Source organism: Heterocephalus glaber, unplaced genomic scaffold, assembly GCF_053883595.1.
Source record: "Heterocephalus glaber isolate CG9 unplaced genomic scaffold, H.glaber_assembly_v1.0 deba00001608, whole genome shotgun sequence".
Taxonomy (NCBI): Eukaryota; Metazoa; Chordata; class Mammalia; order Rodentia; family Bathyergidae; genus Heterocephalus; species Heterocephalus glaber.
Genome location: NW_028258379.1, coordinates 7,576,007 through 7,601,935, shown reverse-complemented (window position 1 = coordinate 7,601,935; position 25,929 = coordinate 7,576,007). Strand labels below are relative to the sequence as shown.

The 25,929-nt window shown below is 33.4% G+C and overlaps 1 protein-coding gene across 34 annotated transcripts in view; it reads right to left on the bottom strand.

The window, feature by feature from the left end:
- The window catches only part of Gphn (gephyrin), a 589,435-nt gene that overhangs the window by 438,169 nt on the left and 125,337 nt on the right, over positions 1–25,929 (bottom strand). For 33 of the 34 annotated variants that reach the window (XM_087195039.1, XM_087195042.1, XM_021247567.2 and 30 more), the window contains exon 2: positions 19,969–20,047. In XM_087195039.1, the coding sequence (XP_087051165.1) occupies positions 19,969–20,047 (79 nt within the window). Of the gene's footprint in view, positions 1–19,968; positions 20,048–25,929 lie in introns of those variants that run through there. The other variant, XM_087195065.1, reaches the window with a different exon arrangement.

Genomic DNA, 25,929 nt, shown 5'->3' with positions numbered 1-25,929 from the left:
TTGTCATGAATACAAACAGATGGAAAAGCAAACTCTACAAAGGACACTTTTTCTGACCATATGTCTTAGAATCAAGAAGTTTAGTTTTTATTACATCTTTTATATAGTTATTACAGTTTATAACAGTAAAGTCTGAGGGGCACAAATTCAATACTTAATGTAATTAAATTACTATTAGTTTTCCTTCATAAATTTCTAGTGGGAATAGAAAATGGTACAGTCATTTTGGAAAACAATTTAAGTGTCAGGATAAAGGCTGACTTCAAGAACAAATGATAAAAAATCCTCCTAGGAAAAACTAGTTTGGTACCTAGTTTACAGGGTTCCCAGACTTATAATTAAGGATGCCACTTTCTGGCAGACCTGAAAACTTCAGGACCCCTTGGGGACCTCAAGAATAGAAAAAGTCACTTAAATCTATGTATACTTAAAGAAAAATCTAATGGTATGTTTCTGGCTTGTATTTCTAATCTCATGGGGAATTTTACAAGTCTAATCTGAGTCTCCATTATGAAAAATTCTAGCAAAGTAAAAAAATAAAAAGCCCATACAGTCACTTACTGTTTTTTTTTGGGGGGGGGGGACTTACATAAATAATGAAGCAAGGTAATGAAGGAAAATTTTCCAAATAAATTAATTTTACCGTGATCATCATAAAAATGGTGTGAGTATATACTGTGCGTGGAAAATTTAGTGAGGTAACAATGTTAAATATTTTATATATCTATAGAGAATAGTCAAAGAAAATTTCTTGATTTATCAGTGAAATGGAGAACTTCACAAAACTCTTATTTGCTTTGAGGAAAGAAGGTGAGATAATGAGGAGGTTTAACTGTGTGACTAAGTTTTAAAAGAGACATATAGCTACTGAATTTTAACATACACACACACACACACACAAATTTCCAGAATGAATGACAAAAATAAAGTAACTTTATAACTAAAGTTCAATAAAAAGTAGAGTTACAATTTTGATTTAGGGGGAAATTTAACAGTTACACATGTAAGCATGTTGGATATTGCTGTTTTCAGTTCATTTCTCTCTAATAATCTGATTTAATTTTATATTTTATACTTTGTAAATTATTGTTCAATGACAACTCTTATTGCTCCTAGCTGGCCTTAAGCGTTCTGCTTTTTTTCTATATTGGCATTTATTGGCACTTCTGCCACTGTCCTTGCATTTAACATTTAATGTAGAATAGGACAAATGTCTACATTAAAGATCTTTTTCTCAAATATTTTTGTTCAAATTCTTTTGAAGGTATGTAAAATGTGTTCATAAAGTTTCCAAAGGATGCACACAGAAAAATTAAAGACCTCACACTCACCTTCCCCTAACAAGGTTATAGGAAAGTGATATCAGACAGTAATTAAGACATATCTATTTATCTATATATATACACACACACAATGAAGAACAAAGGTAATTATGTAAATATTAAAGACAGTAAATTGCATATTTCTTTTCTATACTGATTTAGAAAGTAAGCCTATACACTTAAAAATGAAATCTATTTGATAGTGACAGCACAAAGGAGGCAGGAAAGAGAAAGGTGTATGGAATTTAGAAAATGACACTACATAGTAACTCAAATACAAATATAAAATAATGTTTACTATATTAACCTTATTTACCAGGTTGGGTTAATAACTGTTTTCATAAACTATATATTTATATAATATGTATTAATAAATGTATACCATACATATATACACATACTTTTCTCTGCTTAAAAAGATATAAAAGTATGTTATCTAGTAATTATAAAAGTATACATATTGTTCAGTTTACTATATCCAGAAGCAAGTATGTCTAATAATAATTACACAGAGAGACAGGGAACAGTACTTACATACAAATAATGTGGGGTTTTTTTGATACCAGAGATCGAACTCAGGACCTTGCACTTGCCAGGCGGGCACAGTGTCACTGAGCTACGTATGCAGCCCTCAAATAATGTTTTTATACATCACTGGAATTAAATTAATATGACTCTAGAAGAGATTCTGACAACGTCTTTGTTGTATGCTCTAGAGCAGTCACTAACAAAATACGAAAACTTCATAGTGAATTGTTAAAGAAATTAAAATGTTACACTATTGGAAAAACTGGATATTCACATGCAAATAGGTGAGTAGACCTTCCTTCACACCTTTTACAAAAATTAACTCAAAATATGTCAAAGAGCTAAACATAAGGGCCTAAACTATAAAACGCTTAAAAGAAAACATAAAAAGCTTCATGAAAGTGGAGGTAGTAATGAGTTTTTCGAAATGACATCAAAATTACAAGCAGCAAAATAAAAAATTAAGATGTTGAACTGTATAGAAATTTAAAATCTTTGTGCATAAAGGAACCATATCAACATATTGAAAGTCAGCTTCTAGAATTGAATTGAAGTAAATATTGACAAATCACATTACTGATAAGAGTTTGAAATACAGAATATATAAAAAATTCTTAAAAACAAAAAGGAAAACACTTAACCAAAAAATAATCAAAGGACTTGAATGAACTCAAAATGATACTGGTCATAGCCAATAAGCACATGAAAAGATGGTCAACATCATGAGTCACTATGAAATGCAAAGTAAAACAGCAATAAGATGCCACAGCACACTTATTTGGATGGCTCTTAAATTGAAAATTCAGGAAATAATAAGTGTTTGTGAGGATGTAGAGAAACTGGAACCATCATATTTGCTAGTGGAAATGTAAAATGGTATAGCTACTATGGAAATCAGTAAATAGATTTCTCAAAAATTTAAAAAGAATTATTACATACTCTAACAATTAGACTTACTAGTATTTAAGCAAAACAAGTGAAAGCAAGAATCTAAAAAATATGTGTATGCCCATATTCTTAGCAGCATTATTCACAATGGCCAAAAGAAAATGTGACCTAAGTTTCCATAAAGAAATGGTGAAAAAAAGTACAGTATGGCTGCATAATGTAATATTATTTACAGTCTTAAAAGGGAAGGAATTTTCTTGCATTGTATAACACAGATGAATCTTTGAAGACATTATGCTAAGTAAAATAAGCCAATGGATAATTATTATATGATTACATATACATGAAATCCCTGGAGTAACTAAATTCATAGAGACAATATAGACTCAGTGGTTGCTAGGTGCTGGGACAAGGAGGCTCAGTTAGTTAGGTAAGTCTTCTTTCCTAAATAGATTACCTTAAATTTAAAACCTGGGCTTCATTTTAAATTTGCCTACATTTAATTTCTTTCAGAGGGTAAAAAATTAACATAATTACCATTCATTGTGCCCTCTAGATAATACCAAGAGCTGGTCTTCCTGCAACTGCTGCCAACGGTATGAGAAGTTTTCCAGCTGGAACTTAATTCCTAAATTCTCAAAACATCTAAAAAAGAAACATGGTATCTTCTAGCTTTTCTTTTGTCATGTTCATCCTAATTTGGGCTGAGTCACAAGCAGGCATTTCATAGCAAGCTCATTAGAAAAGCATATGGTATTGACACAGATTTTGATTAGCAAATTTATTTACTTTTATTGTATTTTCAAGCCATAGCCAGCAATTTTTCACTAAAAATTCATCTACAGGATTCACTTGTCATTATTCCATTCAGAGGGTTTTTTTTGGGGTTTTTTAGTACATGTTTACAGTACATACATTTTACAGTCATCTTGGGGAGTACATGTACATAAAACAACTTGCTTCCTTCTTTTTTAAGAAGGAACCCACTCCACCCCTCTTTCTCTAATTCTCCTTTCCCCATTTTTATTCTTACTGGTATCATTAATTTAACCCATGTTTGTAGCATATAATCTTTACAATCATTTAGGTTATTAGGTTCCAGTACATAGCACATATTTATTCCACTTATTTCCTCTTCTGCTCCCCCTCACCCCTCCTAACTGGGCCCCTGTACTCCTTCCCATTTGTAAGAGATGCATCCCCTTATTGCCTTCTATCCATCTTCTATGGATCTCTTTGTACTTTGCCTTACTCAAAGAGTGATACCAAATGATATTTAAGCCTGTGTATTCAGTTTATTTCACTCAATATTATATTTTCCATATGCATCCACTTTTCTCAAATTTGCCCTTCTTTATAGTGAATGGTATTTCATTATGTATAGATAGCACATTTTCTTTGTCCAATCATCTGTTGACAAGTATACACGCCCTTTATAGTTATTAAAATCTCACTTTCAGTTTCCTTTTTGTGTTCTTTATCTGGCTCTTCAGGTATCAACATATCAAAAACAAAGGCAAACAAAACATCTACTCCTTTTATAAACAAAAGTTGAAAAAATATTTTTAAAAGATCATTTGGAGAGAAAAATTAAATGATCAAAACTCATATACTTACAAGTCATACAATATATATATTTTTTTCAAAATATATTTTTAAATATTTAAATGTCACTGCATAGGAGTTCAGTGCTTAGATGTATTCATATTTTTAATATACTTGGCAACACAAATTATAATGAGATGTGATCACAAAAACAAAGTTAAAACTAAAAGTAGGAGTGGAAAGTGTACAATACTTGGTTGTTAGGTAATCCATTGCTATGTACAGTAGTTTCATAACTTTGTGTAAATTACAACTTCGTTGGGCTTTAGTTTTTATATCTCTACACTGAAAGACTTAAATTAATGGAATATGGTTCCCGTAGTAGGAAAGAAAATTTCAAAATTAGTGGCCAAATGATCCTCAAGTGACCCCCAAGTGATTGCTAACCCTTTTAGTTCAAACACTTATATAATCTTTACCTCCTGAGTGTGGGCAGAAACTGTCCCTTGCTTCTAACCAACAGAATATAACTGAGGTGGCAGTATTCACTCTTATGATTAGAAAACATATGACAAAGCTGATAGAAGCTGTGGAAAGCAGCAACCAAAAGCCACCAAAAAGCCTCAGTTACACAAGCATGAAAACATGAGGTCTGTTAATGACCTGAATGAGCATGGAAGCATTTTTTCCCTAGTAGAAACCCTATAATCTCACCCAAATGTAACCTTAGTTGCAATCTTGGGAGACCCTTAGAAGAAGTTAAATTGTGCACAAAATTCTCCCTCATTGAAGCCATGAGATAATAAATGACAGTAAGCAAGGAAGTTATAAAAGTGAGTTTATGGTAATTTGTTAGATAGCAATATATAACTAATTTAAGTAAAAAAAAATGGATAAAAATTTTGTTTTAAGCATTAATTTTAATCTCCTATAACCTAATTTATCTTCAGCCTGTGTTTTCCAAACAAATTCTTGAAATTTCCATTCCTTCTCATGAATAATCTCTCTCTCCTCCAGGTTCTTCCTTCTTTCCTTGCTCCTATCTTCCTCCCTCCCTCCCGTCTCTGCTTCTATTCTTCTTTCTTTTGTAATGGAAGCTTTATGTCAAGGATTGCTTCCTCTTGGAACCTTTCACCAGTATTGCAATTAAACAGTTCAATGTCTCTGCAATAATATTCCTTAGTTAAGGTTTCATGGTGAATTTCACTGTTTCACTCCCTTTACTTTTTGGTTTATACTGGTGAAGTTCCTTTTTTAAAGAAAACTGAAAATATGGAAAAATAGAAATAATCTTATTATTTCACCTGCTATGTAGCCAGCTGCAATGAGATAAAAAAAATTCTGAGTACCTTCACATTTGTGCATGTATGTTATCATGTAGTCAATCATGTCAGCAAATAGGGAAAAACAATTGTCAATTAATTAAAATATATAGTATATCACAATTATTGTAACTATTACTACCAATATTTATCTGAGACACTACATGAAGGCAAGAAAATGTTCTATTTTAAAATAATAAATTCTTGTCAAATATAAATTCTTTTTAAACACTGAGATTGAATACATTGGACACCTCTTAGTTTTTTTCTTTGGGGAATACATTTCCCCACATCAACTGAAGAGTATCTAACCATTCCAGCCACAAACTTCGTCCCATACTCAGTAAAATCAAAATGGCCTACACCACTTGATCACACTGACTAGCTGAGAAGTGGCCACTGGATAATATAAATGAAATTATTACTCTTCCACAGGATCTTACATTTGATGGAGCACATGAAGCAATAAGGAAGGTTAGAAGGGGATTAAAGTAAGTTAGCAACCATCTTCCTGGTTTCACATAGAAAGCCTGTGAAACTAAAGCCAAGAAAGATAAGATCAGATCATGGCGAAGAGTGAGAGAAAAAGATCTGATGGCAAAACCCCCAAATTCTATTCCTTAAGGTTCCCACACCTAAATGGTATCTGAAGCTCTTTCATTATTCTGTGAGTTATGTAAGCCAGTCATGTCTAATTTTCATTTTCAGCTAACCGGACTTAGCTTTCTGAACCCTGAAAATGAATCAACTAAAATGAAACATTATTTCATTAAAATTTATTTTTGTATTTAAAATTTTATCACTGCTGATTAAAAAAATAAGCATTGTACATATTAATGGAATACAATGTAATGTTTCAACAATGCACACATTCTCTCTTTTTTGTAACTTTATACCTACTCTTCAAATTTTACCATCCTCCGCTGTCCTCCATCTCCATTCTCCCTCGCCACTAGTAAGTAAGCACCATACTACTGAGAACTTCTATGAGACTAACATTTTAGATTCCACATGAGTGAGATAATGTGGTACTTGTCTTTCTGTGCTTACCTTATTTTACTTAAGATAATGGTTTCCAGTTCCAGTCTTTGTTTTGTCATAACATAATAATTTCATTCTTTTCCATGGCTGAATAGTATACCCTGGTGTATATGTACCACATTTTCTCTATGTACTTATTAGTTAATAAACACTTAGGTTATTTCTTCTCTGTTGTGAATAGTGCTGTAATAAAAATGGGATTGGAGATGTCTCTCTGACAGACTGATTTCTTTTCCTATGGATATGTACACAGTAGCAGGATTGCAGGATCATATATACTTTTATTTTTATACTTTTGAAGAATTTCCATACTTTATTCCACAATTGCTATATTAATTGGCATTTCAACCAATAGTATGCTAGCATTCTCTTTTCTCCACATTCTTGCCAGCATTTTTAACCTTTAGTCTTTTTTATAATAGTCATTCTTCCTAGGATGAGGTGTTATCTCTTTGTGGTTTTGGCTTGCATTACCTTAATTATTTGTATTGTGAAGAATTGTTTAATGTACCAATTTATTATTTCTATGTCTTCTTTCATAAAAGCCTAATTATATCAACTACTCGTTTTTAACTGTTACAAATTTTTTACTGTTTGTTTTAGGAGTTCCTTTTATATTCTGATACCAACTCCTTATCAGATGTATAGTTTGCAAATATTTTTTCTCATTCTCTTCGTCATATGTTAGTTATCTTCCTATCCTCATGACAAAATACCTCAGAAAATAAATATAAAGAAGGAAAGGTTTATTTTGGCTGATAGTTTCAGAGGTTTTAGTTCATAGCAACTTGCTTCCATTGTTTTGAGGCCTGTGGTGGAGCAGTACATCACAGAGAAAGAACATGGTAAAAAACATCTGCTTACCTCAGGGTGGACAGGAAAGAGAAAGACTCGGCTGGCAAGCTTCTTCCTTCTTCTGTTGTGTTGCCTCCAGGCCCCAGCCTACTGCACCATCCATTTACATTCAAGCTGGGTTCTCTCCCTTAGTTTACCATCCCACATACCAATCATCTCTGGAAACACCCTGGCTGATATACCCAGAAGTGTGCTTTACTAATTTCCTAGGTGTTTGTTATTTAATCAACTTGACAATCAAGATTCACTGTCATAGTTATCTCCTTACTGTACTGTTTATTTCCTTTTATAAGCAGAAGCTGCTTAGTGTGATACAATTCCTTTTGTTTACTTTTGGTTTTTTCCTTGTTCTTTTTTAAGTCTTGTGCAAAAATTCCTTGCCCATTCAAATGTCCTAAAGTAACTCTCCTATGATTTCTTCTAATTACTAATAGTTTCATAGTTTCAGGTCTTATATTTAAAGCTTTTAATGCATTTGGAGTTGATTTCTAGCTTCATTCATCTGAATGTCGATGTACAACTTTCTCATCACCATTTATTGGAAAAAAACAAAAACAAACCTGTCCTTTCTCCAATGGGTATTCTTAACAACTTTGTCAAAAGTCATTTGGCTACTGATAGGCATGGTGGTGCACACCTGTAATCTCAGCTATTCAGAAGGCTGGGACAGGAGGATTCTAAATTCTAGGCAAGCCTGGGCCACTCAGGGAAATACTGTCATAAAATAAAAAGTGCTGGATATGTAACCCACTGGTAGAGCACTTGCCAACCATGAATAAAGCCCTCAGTTCAATAAGGAATTGGGGGGAAATAAAAAAGGAAAAGAAAAACTTCAGTTGGCTGTAGATTTATGGGCTTATTTGTAGGCACTCCATTCTGCTCCACTGCTCTATGTATCTATTTTTATGTCGTGTTGTTTTGATTACGATATCTTTGTAGTATATTTTAAAGTCAAATGGTACAATGCCTTTTGCTTTATTCTTTTTGCTCAAGCTTGATTTGGCTACTCAGAGTTCTTTGTTGTTCCTTGTAATATTAGAAAAAATATTTTGGTAAGGATTGTATTGAATCTGGAGGTATTTTGGGGTAGTATGGATATTTTAGCAATACCGATTATTCCAATCCATGGACATAGCATATCTTTTATTTTTTTATGTCCTTTTTGATTTCTTTCATCCATGTTTTATAATTTTCATTGTACAGATCTTTTCATTTCTTTGCATAAGCTTATTTCTAGGGTTTTGTTTTATTTTTCTAGCTATTGTAATCGTAATTGCTTTCTTGGTTTTATTTCATAAAAGCCACTACTGGTACACAGGGACAATAATAATTTTTGTATGTTGATACAGTATTCTGAAACTTTGCTGAATTTGGTTATTAATTTCAAGAATTTTTGGAATTTTCTATATATATAAGACCATGACATCTATGAACAATAAGAAGTTTACGTCTTTTCCAATTTAAATTCCCATTATTTCTTTCTCTTGCCAGACTACTTTGGTTAGGATGTCCAACAGTATGTTGAATAAAATTGGTGAAAGAAGGCATCATTTTTTAGTTCAAGATCTTAGAAAGCTTTCCATTTTGCTTCTCTGAGTATGAAATCCGAGAGATATAAATAGGGGAGGAAAAAGTCAAATTATCTCTATTTTCAGGTGATATCCTAAAATCTCCACCAGAAGACTCTTAGATCTGATGAATAAATTCAACAAAGTGGCAGAATACAAAATAAACAAGCAACAATGAATGGCTTTCTTATACACCAATAATGAACCTGCCACACAGTAAATCAGAAAAACAATTCCATTCACAATAACTTCAAACAAAGGAATGAATGAGTCAGGAATCAACCTAACCATGCTGATTAAAAATCACTATAGGGGCCGGAGATTTAGTTCAGTGGTTCTGCCTCCTGCCTCGCAAGCAAAAGGTCCCAAGTTAGATTCCAGGTGCACATACACACACAAAAAAACTATAATAAAAACTACAGAACACTGCAGGAAGAAATTGAAGATGACTTTGGAAAATGAAAAAAACTCCCATGTTCATGGATTGGCAGAATTAATACTGTTAAAATGGTCATGTCACCAAAATCAATCTATACACTGCATTCTTCAATGAACTAAGAAAAATAATCCTAAAAGCCATAAGAAAGTACAAAAGATCCAGAATAACCAAAGCAGTCCTGAGCAAAAAGAGCAATACTGGAGGCATCACAACACCTGATTTCAAAATACTATAATGCCATAGTTAAAATAAAAAAAAAAAGGTATTGCCATAAAAACAGACACATTGACCAATGGAATAGAGGACACAGAATGAACCTAAGAACCTAGAGTCATTTCAGTGTTGATAAAGTGGTCAAAAACATGCATTAATGAAAAGATAGCTTCTTTTAAAAAATGGTGCTGGGAAAACCAGATATCTACATGCAGATCAAAACTAGATCCCTATTTTTCACCCTGTAGTAAAATCCAATCAAAATGGATCAAAGACATAATTATAGGACTGGAAACTGCTGGAAGAAAACAGGACAAACACTTGAAACCATAACACATAAAGACTTCATGAACTCCAAGAGGACAGGAAATAATATCAAGAATCAACAAATGGAATTAATTCGAATTGAAAAGCTTCTGCACTACAAAGGAAACAACAAAATGAAAAGACAACCTCAGAATGGGAAAAAAACCTTTGCAAGTTATTTTACCAATAGAGGATTAATATCTGAAATGTACAGAACTCAAGTAATGTAACAACAATAAACCAAATAGTCCAGCTCAATAATTCGGCAAATGGATAGAACAGAGAATCCTCAAAAGAAGCAGCAAAAAGGACCCTGAAATATATGCAAAAATGTTCAACATCTTTACCTATTAGGGAAATACAAATCAAAACTATTCTGTGATTCCATCTCACCTCGTTAAAATGTCTATCATCAAGAATTCAAAAAATAATAAATTCTGGCAAGGATGCAAGGAAAAAAGAAACTTCCTCCACTGTTGGTAAGAATGGAAACTAGTAAACCATGGAAATCAATGTGGAAATTCCTCCAATAACTAAAAATATGAGTCAAAGTAAAAATTTCCCCCCTTAAGTATGTCAGGTATTTTTGTCACAACTTCTATAATTTTCTTTCTGAGTTCTATTTTTGTTTTATCCCAAGTTTTGTAGTATGTTTCATCTCCATTTTCATTTGTGTGAAGAAATTTTTTTAATCCTCTGGATTTCTTTTCAATCCACTGGTTGTTCAAAAGTTAATTGTTTAATTTCCATGTTTTCAGTGATTTTCTTATTATTGACTTTTATAACATTGTGGTCCTAAAAGATACTTGATATGATTTCAACTTTTAAAAATTTGTTTAGTTATTCTGGGTCTGTATGTGTGTGCCCTAATCATATAGTCTATCCTAGAGAATATTCCATGTGCTAAGAAAAATCTGTATTTATCAGCAGTTAGGTAGAAGAGTATATAATGTTTATTAGGTCCATTTTATCTAGGGTGCAATTTAACTCTGTTGTATCTTTGTTGATTTTGTGTCTAGATGATCTATCTAATAAGGAAGGAGGGTACGACAGTCCTTAACTATTTTTGTAGTGGACTCAAAATATATCATTAGGTCTATTAATATTTGCTTTGTACTATACATTTAGGTGATCTGATATTGGGTACATATATATTTAGAACTGTTATTTCTCCTATCTGAATTGACTTCTTTATAACTCTTAACATAACTTTCCTTGTCTCTTTCAATTGCTTTTGATTTAGAGTGCATTTTATCTAATATATGTATGCCTACCCCAGGTTTCTTTGGGATTCCATTTGCATAGAATATCTTATTCCATTCCTTCATTTTCAGTGTATGTGTGCACTTCAAAGTAAAGTAAGTTTCCTGTAATAAACATATACTTGGGGTTTTTTTATCCATTTAGCCACTCTATGAATTTTAATTGGTGATGTTAATACATTTACAGTATAGATAATTATGTATCAGTAAGGTCCTATGATAGTTATTTATTTTGTAATTCGCTTTTTAGTTTTGTTGTAGTTCACTTCCAAAAACATCTTTTGATTATAGAATGTTATTTTAAAATGACAACAAAGTAACGTGATCATAAAGAACAGAAACACATAGAAAATATATGAATAAACTCTATACTTTCACTCAATTCCTCTCCACATTTTGAATTTTTCATGCTCCATATCACATCTTTGTATAATTGCCTATCTCTTAATATATTAATGTACTTATTATTTTTAACTTTTTGATTTTTAGTATTTATGCTTAAGATATGGTTTCAACACTATGCTTACAATATTAGAGCATCCTGAATTTGTTTTGTAATTATCTTTACCACTGAATTTTGTATCTTCCCATGTTTTCTTCTTATTCAAATAATGTCCCTTTCTTTCAGTTTGACTTTCTTTAGCATTTCATTGAACTAGAAGAGATATATTCTCTCAGGCTTTATTTGTTTGTGAATGTCTTTATTTGCCTTTATTTCTAAAGTATAGCTTGCTGGGTACAATATTTTTGGTTGTTTTTGTTTGTTTTTTGTTTTCCACTTGAGTACTTTGAACATCTCATGCCACTGTCCTAACCTGTAAGTTTTCTCTCTCAGAAGTCTGATGTCAGGTGAATAGGGATAGCCTTTGTATTGTTTCTTTTTCCTTGAAGCCTGGGGGATTTCTCTTTATTTTTTATCACTGAGAGCTTGAATATAAGTTTGGTTATCTAAAATGTTCTGATAAAATTAATAAAAAAGTAATAAAAGATTGTGGTAGACCTAGTTGAGTTTTTTTTAAAAAAATCTAATTGGTGACCTTTGACCTATTGATACCTGGATATCTGTATCCTCTTCCTAGGCTTGGGAAGTATTCTGCGACATTTTTAAAATAAACATTCTATCGTTTCGTATTTTCATGTCCTCCTGAACCTCAGTATTGCATGTACTTGCTCTTTTAGTCCTGTACTAATATTCATGTAAGCTTTCTTCACTTCTGTTAAGTTTTTTTTCTCCTCCAACTGTGTTTTCAAATATCCTCTCTTGTGCTAATTCTTTCTTGTTTGATTTACAGTGCTGTTGATGCCTTCTTTCTCGTTTTTAATTTCATTGAGTATATTTCTTAGCTTAAGGATTTGTTTTTTATTTCCATCATTTTGTTAAGTTTCTTTATTATAGTACTAAAATATTTCTTTTTTCTTCAAGCTCATTGAGTTTGTTTAAAATAGGTGTTTTAAACTCTCATAACATTAGCCCATACTGAATATTATCTGGCCAATTTCTAGTACCTTATTTTGAATATTCAGTGAGGTCTTGGTTTCCTAAAAGCTGCTGATGCTTGTGGGCATATGATATTATCAGGGTATGAAGGAATTAGATATTTATCCCAGTCTTCCTAATCTGACTTTATTTGTGCCTATCTTTCCAAAAATTCTAAGTAAGCTGCTTATGTTCTCTAGGCTTGCAGTCACTTCTACTATTTCAGCAATGAATGGTGCCTTGGTCCATTTTTTCCAGGAGTCTGCTCGTTTGTCACTGTATCAGTACTAGGCAACCCAAGCCTATGTGTGTCCAAAATACATTGCTGACATGCTGTTCAAAAGAACTAGGAGAGTACCTAGAAAAAGTAGCTTAATCCATGAGCCTCTCCTTTGGGCTGTGGTAGTTATAGATGCCTTATTCATATTTGCTGCCCTGTAGTTAGTCACTGAGAGATTCTACCTAGCTCTGCACAGAGTAACCATCGATGAGCCATCCCCAGGCAACTATGTCATATCTGTAGCTATCAATAACACCAACCTGTCACACTCTGGAGTCCATAACCTGCCAAGACCAGAACAACACTAGCAGGACCAAGCTCATAGTACTATGCTTAAGTGGACTCTAGGCCTAAGACAGCTGCAACCAACCACAGGACCTTGTTGGAATACAAGTTGGATGGGCTGGGACTACTTGTCTTCCTCTGGCACTAGAGCTATTCCAGAGTGCATCTGTAGGCAGGCCTGGAGCTGGTAACTGTTAGGATCTGACCAGTGTTAGGTCTCACCATCCCAGCATTAGGTTCTAGGTCAAAGTCTTATGCTTACTAGCCGCTTTTCTACCCGGTGAATGGTGTCTTACAAAGAGCTACGCTGCTTGAGGTCAGGGCAGTGTTGATAAAGGGAGTGTCTTCGCCATTCCATACTGGGCTCCTTGTAGATGGGCGAGAGGTGAAACGAGCAACTCTTTCTTTCCTGCCTTCTTCAGTATATCTTTTCATTTTACTGTACTAAAAGCAGGCATTATGTTCTCTCACTTGATTTTCTTACCCCTTGTGAAGTTAATTTGGTATATGAATAGCTGTTCAACTTGGTATACCTGTGGGGAGATATTCATTAAAGGATGCTACTCAGCCACCATACTGCTCTCTTTATTTCATAATAATTTTAAAATACTGAATTGGCTACCTATATAACTCAGAAAACATATTATCCATCTTTCATCACATGTTTCTTGGTTACAGGACTTATGTCTGATTAACCTAATTGCTAAAGAACTTAAGCACTGCATAATAATTTTGGATTAAATTTTAAAATGAATAATCCATCAAAAATTAAGCATATACTCTTAGGAATATATGAAAATGAAGTAATCTTCTAAAAACACAGTCACATATTTGGGTTTCCAGTTGGGTGCCAAAACAAGGAAACACCAGTCTAGCTGAAACTGTAGTGTACCAATATACACTTTATAGACCAAAAAGTATATAATCCACCAAGGAAGGAAAAAGAACCTGATTAAAAATGATGAAGGCTGGGGATGGTGCCACACGTCTGTAATCCCAGGACATGGGAGACTAAGACAGGAGAATCTCCATGAGTTCAAGGTCAGCCTGAACTACACAGTGAAGACCCTGTCTCACAAAAACAATTAAAAAAAAAAAGATGAAATCCTACGCTAAGAGGTAATCACACACAAGACAGTTTTGGTAGCTATCTTAGATTTAACAAAACTATCGACAGCAAACCAGAAAAAAAAAAAAGACAATGTTGTTTAAAACACTGCCATTGGAAAAATACATTTCTCTACCAAGTAAAATTCATACACAAGGAAATAAAGGATAAAACTTTAAAGACTTTTCTGTTTTCTTTAATAAATAGTAAAGGCCTCAAAGGTACTCTAAAACTGAATTTTTATAAATAGTGCATAAAAACATTAAGTAAATTCATCTACCTGAAAAGTGAAGAATGAGAATGTACAGCTCTGTAGGAAATAATTACTTCGGCACCCAATGTTTATCTAGTGCTGACTGGCATTTTCAAAAAATTCAATTCACCATAGCAACCTGTCTTAACACCAACAGATAAGTACTGGCTATATTTAGAGATGATTGCTTTCCAGAAAGCAATCCTGCCTTTCCTTCATATTTAATGTCATGAACCAAGGGATCAAAATATCATTTAATCAGACTGTAGTGTGATGACAAGTGTACTCTGGGGGATGAGGCTATGATTCAGAACCACCAAAAGAATAAAGTTTCCATTAACAGTGGTAAAATTTGTAAATTACATAAAAGTTAATGAAATTTTTATGTCTAAGAAATTTACAATTACATACAACTATTTTATCTAATTTTATCTCTTCTTCGACATAAAATATCATTATTTATCATTAATCTGTAACATCAAAGTATATTTCAACTAGCAGGTTGTTGCTATTACATACCTAATCTAGTAGGTAGTAATTAAGAGGTTTTTTTCCTAAAAGCAATTCTTTATAGATAAGGTATAATAAATATAGTATTAATATATATCCAGTCAAGCAATACAAAATGAGAAAATTAATTTATCAAAATGCTATGGTTACAAAATCACCATGGACTTGTGTTTTTAATCTTTGTAATAGGAAAGAGACTTTGTGTTTGAAGTAACACAGTGTTGTACAGTTTACTTCACAGTATAGCAGTGTTATAATACTCAAGCAGAAGAAAACACCGTTTCCCTTTATTTTCATGATGAGTTACATCAAAGTCATTATTAAAGACTAGATGTGAAGAAGTGAAGTTCAATTAAAAATACCAAGAACACTCATTAGGATGTTATCACATCATACCCATTAAAATTGCTATTATCAAAACAAATAAGTGTTGGGGAAGGTGTACAGAAATTGAAATCTTCATATATTGCTAGTGCAAATATAAAAATGTATAGCTGCTATCAAAAACAATATGGTGTTGGTTCTGGGTACATATCTTAATAAGACACTTGCAACCCATGTTCACAGAAGCATTAATCACAATAGCCAAAAGATAGAAGCTACCCAAATGTCCACTGATGGAGATAAAAAGAAAAACAAAATGTAGTATATACATGTAAAATTTCCCCATATGACTGGAAGGAAAAAAATTGCAAATATTCTGTATTCTGACTTATACTTTTAACATTCATAGATGAGCAATTCCTTCATGAATTAAGCAATTCTTCCTCTAACAGTCCTACTCAGCACATACCAAAGATGTTCCTAAATTTTAAGAGCTTTTGCAAATTAAATAAAATGATATATATCTACAAAAACCAACAATCAATCACATTCTTCCCCATCCCTGCCACAAACAGAATCAGCACCATGAATATTATGAATAGATTTCTCTAGTTCTTTTCTCTTGGGTTTTTTATTTAGATTCTTAAAAAGTTTTTAATAATACCTGAATGTGTAATCTTAGTTCAAATAATTATTAGAAATAAGCAATAAGCAACCTAAAAAATAAACACTACAATGTTTTATATCTTATCTATAGGGTATCATCGAAAGGAGTGAAATGCCCCTACAGAGAACACAACTGAATATAACTTAAAGTACTTTATACACATCTTTTTTGCATATAATAATCTATTCAGAAAAAATAGTATATTCTCATAACTTAAACACTGAATTTTTCTACTTAAAGAAAAAATGTCAATCATGCTAAGAATAAATTTTATATTGATGAAAATAGTCACATATTAGATATGTATCTATTATGATTCTAAGTCAAGTTAAATGTGACAACACTTTTCAATGTGCTATTGAGAGACCATAATTACCACAAGAGGGCTCGTAACACAATACAAATTGACAAATTACACAAATAGAAAAGGAATCAATAAGATATTTATAATCATAAACAGAAGACAAGCTACTAAAATGGTTTATTGTAAAATTAAGCATGCAAATAATAAAAAAATAATTAGGTATATTAATTAATTTAAAAAAATTAGGTATATTAATTCACTAAAAGTGAATTTCAGTTCCTCTACGTGGTCTTACATATATCTTTTTTTTTTCTCCTATGACATTCCTCCTTTAACAATGGAAATGAAATCCTTGGTGTATGTATCCTTTAGTTTAAGTCAGTGATGGTAAACCTTTTAGGGACCGAGTATCCAAACTGCAACCTCAAACCCACTTACTTAGCAAAGTGCCAACAATGCAATTAGACCTGAATGCTCGGCTACTGGGGGGATGCTGGGTGACTTGGCTTGAGTGCCAACAAAGAGGGCTCTGAGTGCCTTCTGAGGCATGTGTGCCATAGGTTTGCCACCACTGGTCTAGGTATTAAACTACAGAATATCTACCATACTATTCCATCAGAATGAATTAGATTTAGACTATGAATTAGTCACTTTAGGTTTTGCATTTCTGAGTTTTCAAGCAGTAAGCTCCTTATCTGGCTGTGACGACTTTTAAACATCATTTGTGCACATGCACACACACAAATGATTGGGTTTTCATCCTATGCTTTGTCCAAAGAAATTCTGTACCTGCTCACTTATCTGATTAAGACATAACACATTACTCTGAGGATTAACATTGTTCAGGTAAGCCCAGATTTTTCTCAGAAAACTTTTTCCTCTTGTATTACTCTGTCTTTCTTTCTAACAGGATTAGTACTTGAAATATTTAATCATTCTTTACCATAAATTCCCTACAGCATCAGCAGCTCAGATGGATGAATGCTAATACAAAGTCGAAAGACACATTAAAATATAAAGTATTGGAAGGGAAGGGGAAAGGAAGAAGGGAAAGGAAAAATTATGAGAAAAGGAAAAAATGGAAACAAAGTCTTTGTAAATAGGGAAGGGTGGAGGGGGTGAAGGGAGCACAGGGAATGGGGAAAAAATAAGAACCAAGATACATCATGTACAGGTACAAGCACCCAATGATAAATGCAAACATACTGTATACCTAAAATGTACCAATAAAAGAATTTAATCAAAAAATAAATAAAACATTGATTCAATATTCATTTTATTCTATTAATTTTATCTGAAACATTTATTAAAATAACATATTTATAGAATGTTAATAATCATATTAATCTGAAGTATATAGCAAATGACATTGATTTTAAGGAGATGAACTTCATAAAAAACAAACTTCCACATATAGCTTAGTCAATGTTGAAACATAAACAATTTAACTTCATATAAAACGATCTACAGCCATACACATGAATCAGTAAAAAGTAGTAAGGTTTTATGTCAAGAGTTTGGGACAGAAGGAGGCACTAGACTTTCTTTTTTAAAAACTCTACACATATGAAGTATGTATTAAATGATTATTTTAATCAGAAAGAAAGAATATTCACCATCATAACAACAAAAAATACATTAATTTTTTTCACACTGGGCATTTGTTTCTGTACATGACTTTACCAAGGAAGAAATATTTCTACATAATGTAAGTCATTGATAGTATAACTTACCACTTAATAAAGAAAATAAATTCCCCTAGATGAATGTAATTATTATGTATTACAAGCACATACTAATAAAGAAATAAGGATAAGGAAAGAGAAAGTTCTTTCCAAATGCAACTTGATACAATCAAAAACAACACTATTATCCCTGAAGTCTAACATTCTTACATATTAGACAAAGTCCAAGAGACTGATCCTAAATAAAATATCTAGCTGTTTAAACAGATATGGAGAATTATATTACATATCCAATGAAGCTGTCTATGATGAATTTTTGTTAGAATACAAAGATAAAATTTATAATTTACAGGTACACTGAAAGATAAATATTATTCTACATTCTGAGAAGTACCAAATTCTGTAAAAATGTTATATTATGATAATACATTACTCAAGTGTAATTCTTGAGTTTCTATATCATTAAATACAATATGAAAATATTTTTTATTCTAATATTAAACAGATATATAATCATAGTTAGTAAAAATATACTTTACAAGTATTACTATAAGAAAATTTATTTTATTCATTCACATGTGTGAAATCTTTTAAAGAAATTATTCCTCCCACATTTATAAGGGAAATAGGACTCTTCAAACAAATAAATGTTATTTAATATCCATTTAATAGGTGTATGTACATCCTCATGGAATAATTTCTTATCTTGGGTAAATTTTTACAGGATTGAAAAGCCAACTATCAACCTTCAAAGGAATAAAAATCATTTGAGAAAGAATATTCACAATGATCTTTTCATTGAGGAAAATCAAGACCAAAAAAGTGGAGTGGGTTTGGAAACTCATTTTGAATTTATTACATTGTAAACTTTAATACTCTATACATTCTTAGCACTCTCTTATAATATTTTTTAAATGACTGACCAATCACTAATGAATTAATAACCTTAATTTCCAGATACCCTTGTGTTGTTTTATTCATCACAAAATTCTCAGTGATTTATTAGTTTAATTTGGAATGGTAGATTTACATGTAATCTGGAAGGCTCATTTTATATTTAATTATACTTTATTTCAAGCACTGCACCTAAATAACCAAAGCACCTACCAAGTTTCTTTTTCCTGCTGCCTAGGCGTAACTCACCTTTTTAATTAATTAATTAATTTTAAATAAAGGTTGGGCTTCTGGGAGAATATATTCATATACAAGACAATTTAACTATTTGCAAGTAAATATACAAGTGCAAAAATATATCTGACTCATAAAACAGAAGGTGATTTGGTAGAGTGTTGCTGATTAGGAATGGGACTGACTCATGAGCAAAAATATTTAATTTGAAAGATATAAAACTGTCCAAATTACCATGCAGTTTTGTAATGTGGAACATTAGGAAGATATGCAATATATTAAACTACATATTGTTATTATAAATAATTGTTTTATATTTCTAATTACAAATAACTAGTAAAATAATATACTCAATGAAGCTTAATATTGATGGAACAAAGGTGATCTTACCTTCCCAAGCAGTCCCTCACCACTATCTACAGTAACACCGGCAAGATGCCATTCAGCCACCAGCCCTGCTGCTTGAAAATCAAACTCTAATAATGACATTATCACTTCTAAAATCTCCGTTTTATCAAATTTTGCTACATTTAATACAATTTATTAAAAACTAAGAAACTGTTCAACAATAAATTAGTTCTCAGTTATAACCCTTTTGAAAATGTAACAGCAACAATAAAATTTTAAATTATACTTAGTACTGAAAACCAATACTCACAAAGAAGGATCTTGTACAAGATCTTTAAGATTTATCCCGCTACGATCTTCTGCAAGATTCCTGAAGCAACTATCACTCACTAAACAGAAAAGAGAGAAAAGAAAATTAATGTACACATACATTTCAAATAAGCTATTAATGACCAAAATGAATTTTGAAATAAAATTGACTTTTAAAATTTTTTGCAAATATATTGATTGATTTTTAGGCCTTTTAAATATTAATATTCAATAAACAAAACCAACATTTCAGTAATAAGCCATAATTGAAGGATAGACTTTGTATTAAACACAATGCAAAATAATAAACATATAGGTCTACATTTTGTTTTATTTCTGGATGAACCAAAATGGTAGAGTAGTGATCAGCAGCAAAATACAGCCATTCTGGGACACAGAATCCAGACACCTTGAAAATAACAACTGGCAAAGACAGAAAAGAAATAAATCTCTGGGAATAGGAAGGAACTGGGAGGAAAATTAGAAATTAGAGAGGAGCTAGAGAAAAGGACCACAACACAGAGAAAAGAACAAAACAGTCTACAAGCTTGACCTGGCTCCCAGTGAGGGCAGCTTGTCTCCACAGAAATGAGGGAAGCCCCAGAAGTCAGGAGCTTCGGGAAGAAATAACAGATAGGGCTATTGTAAACTGCTAAACTTGTGTGGGGTTTTACTTCAAAACTGACTCCTTCTACACAGAAGGTAACAGTTACCGAAGGAATCCAGTGTAGTGACTGCCATATTGCCAGAGTGTTTAGTCAGGGACTGTTTGGGGAAGGAATTGATTATTTAAGACTGAGTATCAGAACAATTAAAAAGCAAGTTCACAGGACTTCCAATTAGGAAGGGGCCAAGAGAAGCTTGCTCTACTAACAGAATACACAGGTGTAATGGTGAGAGAGTTGCTCAGATTTTGGGCGAAGACTCTAATGCTAGCTTTAGAGGAATTTTGAAGGCCAGTGTACCACCGCTCCCAGTGCAGAGGAAGGGGCTTCTGGGCTGCTGCACCACCACTCCCATCACAGAGGAAGGGGCTTCGGGGCCACCGGACCACCGCTCCAGGCACAGAGGAGATGAGTCGAACAGGCGCCAACAACACACACCCCTCCACCCCAACCCCACCCCATCGAAATGAGAACACACATAAACCAGTCTAAATCCCAGACTTCTAGATCACCTACAGCAAACCCAAAGGGAAATGAGATGGAACACCCCGATACTCAACCATGTGGACTCCCTGAACTGGCAGTAAAAGAGGATCTGGAAAAAAATGAAATCAGAAATAATTTCCCAGATAACAGCAGAGATTGGCTCATAGTGCAAGACATGATTAATAAATCTAAAGAGGACCTGAGGAACACGATGGAATCCCAACATAGGAAACAAATGGAATCCATAAAACAGATGCAAACAAATTTCCAGGAGATTAAACACTTCACTGAAAGTCTACACAGCAGAATGAGCCAATGTGAGGACAGAAGTTCACATATATAAGATAAGATTACAATTAGTGACCAAGAAAAGAAAAATTGCTTCAAAATTGTAAGGGACCAGGAGAAATGAATCCAGCAGCTGCTAGATGATGCAAACAAGAACATAAGGCTGATTGGAGTCAACAAAGAAAGAGGAGAGAGTGCAGAAGACATAAAAAAACTGTTCACATAAGTAATGGATGAAAACTTCCCAAGCAGGGGAAAAGAACTTCACATACAGACAAATGAGGCATATATAGGACTCAAACTAGCCTTGATTAAAAAAAAAAAAATCTACACATAGGCATATAATTGTTAAGATTCCAAAAATCCAACAGAAGAACAAAGTTCTACAAGGAGTTAGAGAAAAGAAACAAATCACATAAAATGGAAAGCCCATCAGAATCGCAGCACACTTCACAACACAAACACTCAAGGCAAGAAGAGCTTGCAGTGATGTATTTCAAGCCCTAAAGGAAAACAGCCTCCAACCCAGATTGATGCACCCTGCAAAATTACTTTCAAAATTGATAGGGAAATAAGATTCTTTCATGACAAAAAGCATCTGAGGAAATTCATGAATAACAAACCAGCACTCCAAAAATTTTAGACAATATCCTAGGAAAAGACAATGAAGATCACAACCCCAGGAAGGACAGCAGAATGAATTCATGGGGTGCGACAAGAAATTAAATGCCAAGGGGGAGAATCCAACAAAAAGAAAAAGGCATGACAATAAGTCGATACATATCAGTTATAACCATCAATGTAAATGGTTTCAATTCACCAATCAAAAGAAATAAGACTGGCAGAAAGGGTCAAGAAGCAAGATCCAACAACATGCTGTATACAAGAAACACACTTAATTAAAAAAGAAACTCATACACTGAAAGTTAAAGGGTAGAAAACAATGCTCCATGGAGCAGGAACCCGAAAAAAAGCAGGAGTAGCTATCCTCTTCGCAGATCAAGTGGATTTCAAACCAACGCTGATTCAGAGAGACAGAGAAAGACACTAAATCCTTGTAAAGGGAACAATCCAAGAGGAAGAAATGACAATCATAAATACCTATGCACCAAACGCTAGTGTGCCCAACTATATAAAACAAATACTAACGGACATGAAAAGTCATACATGCACTAATACAATAGTAGTGGGGGACCTCAATACCCCACTGTCACAAATAGATCAACTATACAAAAAAAAAGTAATCAAATATTAGAATTCAATCAAACTCTGGAACAAATGAACTTAACAGATGTTTACAGTGCTCCACCCCACAAAATCAGAATACGCATTCTTTTCAGCTGCACATGGGTCATTCTCCAAAACAGACAACATACTCACTCACAGAACATGTTTATTTAAGTGCAAAGGAACTGAAGTTATCTCCTGTGTATTTTCAGACTATAGCATGATGAAATTGGAGAGCTATAACAAAAGAAACCGCAAGGATTTCATAAACGTACGGAAATTGAACAACACACTTCTGAATAACCAATGGGTCACAGAGAAAATTAAAGAAGAAATCAGACAGTTCCTTCAATTAACTGACAATGACAACACAACATATCGGAATCTATGGGACACGATGAAAGCAGTCTTATGAGGGAAATTCATAGCAGTGAATACTCATATTAGAAAAACAGAGCGAGCCCAACTAAACAACCTGATTCTGCATCTCAAGCTTCTAGAAAAAGAAGAGTAGGACAACCCCAAACCTCATACAAGGGAGGAAATTATAAAGATCAGAGCAGAAATCAATGCAATGGAGACAAAGAGAAGATGCAAAAAATTAATGAAGCCAAGAGTTAGTTCATCAAAAGAATCAACAAAATTGACAAACCCTTAGCCATCCTTATCAGAAAAAGGAAAGAAAAGGTCTGAATACATGCAATTAGGAATGAAGAGGGTGAAATTACAATAGACCCAGCAGAAATCCACTGCATCATCAATACCTACTTCAAGAAGCTATATGCAAATAAGATGGAAAACACAGAAGAAATAGACAGATTCCTAGATACATATGAATTACCACAGTTGAACGAAGAAGACCTAAAAATTCTAAAGAACTCAATATCAAGCAATGAAATTGAAAATGTAATTAAAAACTTACCAACTAAGAAAAGCCCATGTCCTGATGGCTTCACTCCTGAATTCTACAAGACATTTAGAGAGGAACTACTGCCACTACTGTTTAAACTCTTCAATGAAATTGAAAGGGAAGCAATACTCCCAAATTCATTCCTGGAAGCAAGCATCACCTTGATTCCCAAAACAGAGAAAGACCCAACCAAAAAAGAGAAGTATAGGCCAATCTCACTAATGAACATAGATGCAAAAATCCTTAATAGGATACTGGCAAATAGAATGCAGAAGATCATCAAGAAGATCATACACCCAGACCAAGTGGGATTCTTTCCAGGGATGCAGGGATGGTTCAACATATGCAAATCAATCAATGTAATACACTATATCAACAGAGCCAAGGACAAAAACCATATGATCATCTCAACAGATGCAGAAAAAGTATCTGACAAAATCCAACACGCATTTATGATAAAAACCCTACAAAAAATTAGAATAGACAGGCTCTACCTCAATCAGATAAAAGCCATCTATGAAAAATCAACAGCCAATATCATACTAAATGGTCAAAAACTGAAATCCTTCACACTAAAATCAGGAACAAGACAAGGATGCCCGCTATCACCACTCCTGTTCAATATAGTTCTAGAAACATTAGCCACAGCAATTAGACAAGAGAAAGATATAAAAAGAATCAAGATATGAAATGAAGAAGTCAAACTGTCATTATTTGTAGATATGATACTCTATATAGAAGACCCCAAGAACTCCACCAAAAGTCTTCTAGACTTAATAACCAAATTCAGTAAAGTAGCTGGATACAAGGTCAACACACAAAAATCAATAGTTTTCCTCTACACAAACAACAGACTCACTGAGAGAGAAATAGGGCAAATAATTCCTTTCACAATAGCATCCAAGAAACTGAACTACCTAGGAATCAACCTAACAAAAGAAGTAAGAGACCTCTTCTCTGAAAATATAGCACTCTGAAAAGAGACATTGAAGATGATATCAGAAAATGGAAAGACATCCCCTGCTCCTGGGTAGGAAGGATCAACATAGTGAAAATGGCCATACTTCCAAATCTGCTATATAGATTCAATGCAATCCCAATTGAAATCCCAGCAGCATATTTCACAGACCTTGAGAAAACAATCCAAAAATTCATTTGAAACAAGAAGAATAGCAAAAGCAGTTCTAGGCAACAGAGACATTGCAGGGGGTATCACAATCCCCAACCTAAAACTATACTACAAAGCTACTGTGATAAAAAAGAGCATAGTACTGGCAAAGAAACAGACCAGAGGACCAGTGGAACAGATCAGACGATGCAGGAACAACTCCAGACATACTAAGCCATCTCATCTTCGATAAAGGAGCCAAACACCCTCACTGGAGGAAGGATAGCCTCTTTAATAAATGGTGCTGGAAAAACTGGGTCTCAACTTGTCAAAGATTAACACTAGACCTATATCTCTCACCATGCACTAAACTAAAATAGAAATGGATTAAAGATCTAAATATTAAAATAGAAATGCTGAACCAGCTGGAACAGAGGTTAGGTAGAACTCTTGAAGACATTGGTGTAGGGAAAGATTTTATGAACAAAACCTCAGTTGCCTGTGAACTAGCACAAACAATCAACAAGTGGGATCTCTTACTAAAAAGCTTCTACACAGCAAGAGAAACCACCAACAGTGTGAAGAGACAACCCACAATGAGGGAAAAAATTTTCACCTGCTGTTCCTCAGACAAAGGTCTACTATCGAGAATCTATAAAAAATTTTTAAAAATCAGACCTCCCAAATTTAAAGACCCAATCCAAAAATGGGCATCTGAAATGAATAGACATTTCTCAGACAAAGAAGTAGAAACAGCAAATAAACGTATGAAAAAATGTTCAACATCACTGGTCATTCATGAGATGCAAATGAAAACAAGACTGAGATTTCACCTCACTCCAGAAAGAATGGCTGTTATCATGAAATCAACCAATAATAAATGTTGGCAGGACTGTGGGGAAAGAGGAACCCTGCTCCACTGCTGGTGGGGATGTCGACTGGTGCATGCACTGTGGAAATCAATATGGAGATACCTCAAAGAACTAGGATTCAAAGTCCCATTTGACCCAGCTATTCCACTGCTGCGTATCTTCCCAACAGAATTAAAAGAATCATACCACAGTGATATATGTGCACTCATGCTCATAGCAGCACAGTTTTTAACAGCTAAAACTTGGAAGCAGCCCAACTGCCCATCAACTGGAGACTGAATAAAGAAAATGTGGTTTATTAATAAAATGGAGTACTTCTCAGCCATAAAAAATGAGAAATTAGAGACATTTATAGCCAAATGGATCTTTCCCTCCCAAATTAGTGGAGGTGGTCAAATCTTGCTAA